This window comes from Etheostoma spectabile, chromosome 10 (assembly GCF_008692095.1).
Source record: "Etheostoma spectabile isolate EspeVRDwgs_2016 chromosome 10, UIUC_Espe_1.0, whole genome shotgun sequence".
Taxonomy (NCBI): Eukaryota; Metazoa; Chordata; class Actinopteri; order Perciformes; family Percidae; genus Etheostoma; species Etheostoma spectabile.
In genome coordinates, this window is record NC_045742.1 from 25,093,528 (window position 1) to 25,100,498 (window position 6,971).

General features: G+C 39.6%; 1 protein-coding gene and 1 long non-coding RNA gene across 6 annotated transcripts in view; one reads left to right on the top strand and one right to left on the bottom strand.

Annotated features, from left to right (window-relative positions):
• The window catches only part of LOC116696480 (uncharacterized), a 13,270-nt gene extending 8,116 nt beyond the window's left edge, over nt 1-5,154 (bottom strand). Inside the window, exons 1-2 of the long non-coding RNA XR_004333743.1 lie at nt 5,144-5,154; nt 2,325-2,327 (exon numbers count right to left, since the gene is read on the bottom strand). This is a non-coding gene — a long non-coding RNA (uncharacterized LOC116696480). The remainder of the gene's footprint in view (nt 1-2,324; nt 2,328-5,143) is intronic.
• The window catches only part of nvl (nuclear VCP like), a 33,892-nt gene that overhangs the window by 16,828 nt on the left and 10,093 nt on the right, over nt 1-6,971 (top strand). For 3 of the 5 annotated variants that reach the window (XM_032527472.1, XM_032527473.1, XM_032527475.1), the window contains exons 14-16: nt 2,612-2,918; nt 4,146-4,367; nt 6,582-6,686. In XM_032527472.1, the coding sequence (XP_032383363.1) occupies nt 2,612-2,918; nt 4,146-4,367; nt 6,582-6,686 (634 nt within the window). The remainder of the gene's footprint in view (nt 1-2,611; nt 2,919-4,145; nt 4,368-6,581; nt 6,687-6,971) is intronic. The other 2 variants (XM_032527474.1, XM_032527476.1) reach the window with 1 other exon arrangement.

The following is a 6,971-nucleotide window of genomic DNA, read 5'->3' on the forward strand; positions in this document are numbered from 1 at the left end:
CACTCTGGATGAACTGCAGAGAACTACAGCTGAGGTGGGAGAGTCTGTCCATAGGACAACAATCAGTCGTAGACTGCACAAATCTGGCCTTTACAGTAGAGCGTCAAGAATTAAGCCATTTCTTAATGGGCGGCTGTGGCTCAGTGGTGGAGCGGTTGCCTGCCAATCGGAAGGTTGGTGGTTCGATCCCTGCCCCTGCAGTCATTGTCCTTGGGCAAGACACTGAACCCCGAGTTGCCCCCGGTGCTGCGCATCGGAGTGTGAATGTGTGTGAATGTTTATCTTGAGCAGTTGTTAAGACTGGAAAAGCGCTATATAAATACATATATATATATATATATATATATATAATATATATATATATATATATAAATCTTTACATTTAAAGATATCCATGAAAAGTCACATTTAAAGTTTGCCACAAGCCACCTGGGAGACACACCCAACATGTGGAAGAAGGTGCTCTGGTCAGATGAAACCAAAATCAAACTTTTTGGCAACTATGCAAAACGTTATGTTTGGCGTAAAAGCAACACAGCTCATCACCCTCAACACACCATCCCCACTGTCAAACATGGTGGTGGCAGCATCATGGTTTGGCCTGCTTTTCTTCATCAGGGACAGGGAAGTGGTTAAAATTGAGGGGAAGATGGGAGGCCAAATACAGGACATTCTGGAGAAAACCTGTGGAGTCTGCAAAAGACCGAAACTGGGACGGAGATTTATCTTCCAACAAGACAAGATCCCAAACATACAGCAAAATCTACAAAGGAAAGGTTCACAAATAAACGTATCCGTGTTAGAATGGCCACGGTCAAGTCCAGACCTGAATCCAATCGAGAATCTGTGGAAAGAACTGAAAACTGCTCCATCCAACCTCACTGAGCTCGAGCTGTTTTGCAAGGAGGAATGGGCAAAAATGTCAGCCTCTAGATGTGCAAAACCGATAGAGACATACCCCAAGCAACTTACAGCTGGAATCGCAGCAAAAGGTGGCTCTAAAGCATTAACGCAAGGGGGCCGAATAATTTTACACACCCAATTTTTTAAAGTTTTTTTTTGTTGTTAAAGTTTGAAATACCCAATACATTTTGTTCCACTTCATGATTGTTGTTGATTCTTCACAAAAATTTACAGTTTTATATCTTTATGTTTGAAGCCTGAAATGTGGCAAAAAGTCGAAAAGTTCAAGGGAGCCGATTACTTTCACAAGGCTCTTAGTATTATCCCTAAATCTCCAGATCAACGTCAGCTGTGAGCTGGCGAGGAAAGCTGTTACTAAGCTTGTTTGTTTTGCTGCCTGCTTTTCGATTTAACTTCAATTTCAATCACAGTGCTGCAAATCATCTGAGAGCGTACATACTTCATTTATTCAACATCATATATTGTATGCCTTTGATATTTATTCATGTCAACAAATACTAACAAGTGCAGGGGTTTGGTTTATGCTTAGAATTGCAGCTAACATTTCAATAAGTAGCTTGAAGATATTTCTACGTTCAAAATTACAGTTCAAGTTTACTGACAGCAGGGCTAAAAATGCAAAGCTGCTTCTGAGGACAGGTCTGGGCGATATGAAGAAAATTAAGTATCATAATACTTACTATACTATACTAGGTATAGTAACCAAATACCTCGATATTGATATTGCAACAATATTGCATGGTTTACTATTGGTGCTTTTACAAAATATTTACATAATGAGATTTTTGATAAATCATCAGTATTGTGTTTGTAACTACTAAGTGGGGAAAGGCAAATAATCGAACAGTTACAACAGTCTGGTAAGATCAGAAAATGACATCACTTTACTGTAATGCAGTCTTTATAACCAGGAAAAGACAACACTTATCCCATATTACGATATCCAGAATCTAAGACGATATCTAGTCTTGTATAACAATAGCAATACAATATCGATATATTGCCCAGCTCTAGGACAGAATGACAGGAAAGTTCATAGGGTGAACAAAATGGAAATATTTCTAGTCTGTGCACAAAAAGTAAAAAGTTAGTGACACCTGCATATTTTATCTATTTAATAATTTTAATTAGATTATGTCCAGTGGAAATGTATTCAATCATGTTTCATGGAGATTTCTTTCTTATTTGAAGTGAACACAGGGTTTAGGGATAGACTGGTTATTGGACCATTTTTTGGCAGTTTGCAGTCAGCAAATGATCTGTATCTGCCTTTTATTGGCCTGATAACGATAAAGTTAGTTAACTAATTAATTAAAAAGTGTCGGCTACAGCTCTGTATCTGTCCCTCTGCTTCGGTTTCACTCACTACTGAGTCAGACTAAATGTCCCATCCACAACACTATCTAGCTATTTTTTTACTGGCTATTATGTTGCAAGTTTATAATTTATTAAATAATTGCTTAAAGCATTTAAACAAAGTTTTGTGTTGGAGTTTCTAACATTCCAAAATCTTACTACTAATCTAACTACCTATAATCAGTATCAGCCTTGAAAAACCATCCCTAACAAGGATATTTGCAAATCATTTGAATTCAGACATTTGCCAAATTATCCCTTTTTTTTTTTTTTTTTTTTTTTTTTTTTTTACTCTGATGATATTCAAACTGAATGCTCTATGCTTTGTCAGGATCTTGAAGACGTTGTGTCGAAAGCTGAAGCTGCCAGAGGACTTTGACTACCAGCAGCTGGCCCGGCTCACCCCTGGCTACGTGGGCGCAGACCTCATGGCTCTGTGCCGCGAAGCTGCTATGAGTGCTGTCCACAGGGTTCTGCTGGAGATAAGGGGACAGAGACAAAGCCGGAGCGTTACTGAAGAGCTGTTAACTAGCAGAGATCTGACTGAGGCTGCTGTGAGCGACGGAGAGGTCCAAGAACAACAGACAACCAACACGGAGCCAGTACCTGAGAAAGAGTCAGGACAGGATCCCCTGCAGGTAGGAGGAGCTCCAGCAATACACCTCACACACCTTCCACTCAATATCTCACTGTACCTCTTGCCAAGTCATAAGATAATGTTTTTTCTGAAAAGATGCATGCAGTTAATCAATGTTTTATATGCCTCATTTCCCCAGCCGACGTTTATAAAAACTGGCTATTTCTAGCAGTGTTAAAGCTTTAGTGTGTAACCTTTTTCATATTAATAACGGTCCCTTACATTCATGCCATTGCCAAATGAGTTGTTGATAGATAGAACACTGATTAAGACTATCAGTTCCACACAACTCTCTCTGTATTTCTCAGTATGGCTGTGTTCAGAAGATTGTGTTCAGTGACTTTCCCGCGCAGAAACTTGAGTAGAGTTTTTTTAATCCTCCGTGTCCTCCTTGGCAACTGTGTGGAGGAAGGGGGTGGTGCGGGTTCACGGAAGGTTTGCGTCATGTGGCCGCGCTGACCGTTTTGTTGTCATTGTTTAGAATGCCTCATCAGGGAGACAGAAACTACACACTATACTTTTAATAACCGCTCTATGTAGCGCTACGTGTGCCTAAATGCCGTCTTTTACTGCGACATAACGCCAATGTGCCTGTGTTTCTGTTTACACTTTGTTTTTTAAATTTCAATCACATTTTTCCATCTTTATTGAATACAAAGGTTTTGAACAGACATTTGTAGAAAATGTTAGTACATTACATTCCATCTGACAACATGACCTACCAATTAATGGTCAAAATATGTACTATTGTTAACATTTTATTGACTAAAATTGCGTTAGAATACGTTCATCTTAAAGTCGAGCTTGTTCAGAATCAGCTGACTCGATTTCTTTCTCATACATTCCCGTAGTGTCACAGTGCATTTCCCTGTTAAAGCTTAGCGTCCATGGACTTCAATGGGGTTGCTTTGAGCCGGGTTTTTTTAAGTTCTTCGAAACTAGACGGTCATTAGATAAATGCTGCGATTATGTCCCGCACACGGCGTCTCTGGGGGTCAATGGAGGAGTGGGCTGGCCTGGACGCCGGGCTTCTGCGTGATGATTGGAGTGTCTGTCGAAAGGCTACATCTCCTTTTGATTGACCGCAATTTTGTATTATAAAAAGTGGCTGAAGCTGTACAAACTCAGTTTCATTGTGGATTTTGCAAGTGTAGTCGAAAGACACACTGCTGCAACCTTTATTATTATTATAGGCCTGTCATTCTAATGAGCTGTGTTATGGGTCCAGCAGGGAGAGCTCTGGCACCTGTTGCATTTGCTGAAAAACACTGAGACACTGTCGGAGGAAGAGCTGGCAGGCCTGTGCATCCTCATGTCAGACTTCAAGAACTCTCTGGTCAGTATCCAGCCTTCAGCCAAGAGGGAGGGCTTTGCCACCGTGCCAGATGTCACCTGGGAGGATGTGGGAGCCCTGCAAGACATCAGAGAAGAGCTCACCATGGCCATACTGGTAAACACACAGCAGGCACCTTCATGTTTAACATCCATCATCCGGATTGAAAGAAGCTGCATCATTGACTCTGGTATCTTTACCTTTTGTCAAACTTAAAAAGTTATATTGATTAAACTCCCTGAGATGAGGTCTCTCATTTTCATATCATTTGTCAAACAGAGACCCTCTCACCTGTGTGGAGGGATTTTTTTTTTTATCTTACCAGACATCTTGACATTTTTTTTTTGTCATCATCTTTTTATCTTGTTAATTTGTACTTTGTCCCATCCTTTGTCACATATGACCCCCTGCTGGGACCATTAAGTCCTGTATGGTAAAGGATGAGGGAGAGAGCTCTCATCTGTGTGGTCACATGTTATTTACGATTACTAACGGGCTGTTTTGTGGTAAACCTTGTCAGTGTATGCATAGATTTTTCATGTTGAATTATTCCATGACTAAAGACATTGTTCCTTTTTAAAGGGTAATTTGGTATTTAACTGACTAATGTGACGAACCAGGCTGCAATGTAATTAGATATGGCAAATGTGAACCGTCTATTTCCGTCCACTAAAAGTACTGTTTTTGCCACTGGCAGGCTCTAATTGTTATTTTTTTTATAGATAATTTTTGTGGGCATTTCTGCCTTTAATGGATGTTAGAGCTCACATATGAAAGGGGAGAGAGAGGGGAAGACATGCAGGAAACCTTTACAGGTCGGATTTGACCTTCTGCGTTGAGGAGTAAACCTCTATACATGTGTGCCTGCTTTACCAACTGAGCTAACCGGCCACTCAGATGTTATTTAAATGTCCGACCACATTCAACAAGGATCCCTCCAGTGATAGACCTGTTTGCCAAAGAATAAGATCCTTTTTTTTAACCAGAAATGGCTCAAACTCACCAGACTCCATTTAAATAGACGATGTTTTTACCATGTCTAGAGCCAGCATATTTTCACATGTAAATGGATAAATTAAGGGTTTAATTCAACCAAACCAGAGTGGTGGTTGTTGGAACAATAGAAAGAGGAACCAAGATCCGTCCGTCCATCCATCTTCATCCGCTTATCCGGTATCGGGTTGCTTCGGCTGGCTTCTGATATTGTGAATTTCGACTTTGAATGAAGTGTGTTTTTATGTTGATACAATTACTGTTTTCATTAAATGAAGATTTTGTGTTTCATGTCAAACAAAAATTATCTTTGTCTTTAACACAAAGGTGGACCTCTGTAGGGATCCTTTCCATAATGTTGTCAGCCACTTAGAATAGTAGTCTGTGCTAGAACCCGACCGATATATCGGCGGGCTAATATTAGGCATTTCCCGATCTATCGGTATCGGCATATAAAATGGCCAATTATAAAGAAAAAGAACCACCAGATCACCAGAATCATTTACAATGACAAATGATTCTGATAAATGAATATATAAAAAAAAGAATAGACCTTCAACCATGTTGTCAGCGATGACGTTGCATAGTTCATCCACCAGAGGGCGCTCTACTGATTATATTTTCTTGTTAATTTGTATTTGTTTGAAGGGCTTTAAGTTTTATATCTTTTTGTATTTTTATACATTTAATTTTATCAGAACTTTAATATATTTTGATGTTCCTCTGTTCTGTTGTGACAATAGTAGAACTAATATTTTAGGGAGAACTCCCTAAAATTAGGGAGAAATAAATAACTACAAATAACTAATGTTAGGGAAATCTGTTTATGTTTTGGAACGTGTTTTAGGATTTTTTTTAAATATATATATCGGATTTTTAAATAACCAAATATCTGTACTGGTATCAGCCTTAAAAATCCTTTATCGGTCGGGCTCTAGTCTAAGCACATCAGTGGTAAAAACATCCACTGAAGGATGTAAATTGAAGGTGCAGAATTTCTCATTAACGTTGCATTGTAGCTTGTTTCGCCGGTGCTGACTGAAGGGGTTTTGCTTATTAGTTATATATATAATTTTATAAAAGAAGAAAAAAAAAGGGTGCAGGTTGAAAAATAACAAAGTTCTTGTTAAATACAAAATGAATGAATTCTTATAAAAAAGTAAGATGCTCAAACTGTGAGCCGGCTGGTGCTCCACATATTATTGATACAAATCACTGATATTTACTATCTGATCATCATCCACAGCTGCAAGATGAACACACTGGCTTCTATGGAGTACAGTGGTTGACTGGCCATGGTGTGATCTGTGTGTGTCTGTGTGTGTCTGTGTCCTGTAGGCCCCGGTGCGGTCTCCAGAGCAGTTCAAAGCTCTGGGGCTCAGTGCTCCATCTGGTGTGCTGCTGGCTGGACCTCCAGGATGTGGAAAAACGCTGCTGGCCAAGGTTCCCCACCACAGCAACACAAATATACCCAATAGTTCGCTGAGTACCACAGCTCTTTTATATCTTTGAAAAGTTATCTTTGTACACTATCTAGTATTCTATAATTGTCTTTCAGTTTACCACAGATTATTTTTAATCAAAATAGATCCTGAAAGATCTGTTTAGTCTGATGTCTTTTGGAGGCCTGTATATACAGTATAAAGAATCTCAGAACCAGTCCTAGGAATGGCCAGGAAAATTTGACCAAGACCCCTTGGTTTCAAGGGCCAAGGGGTAGGGGTAAGG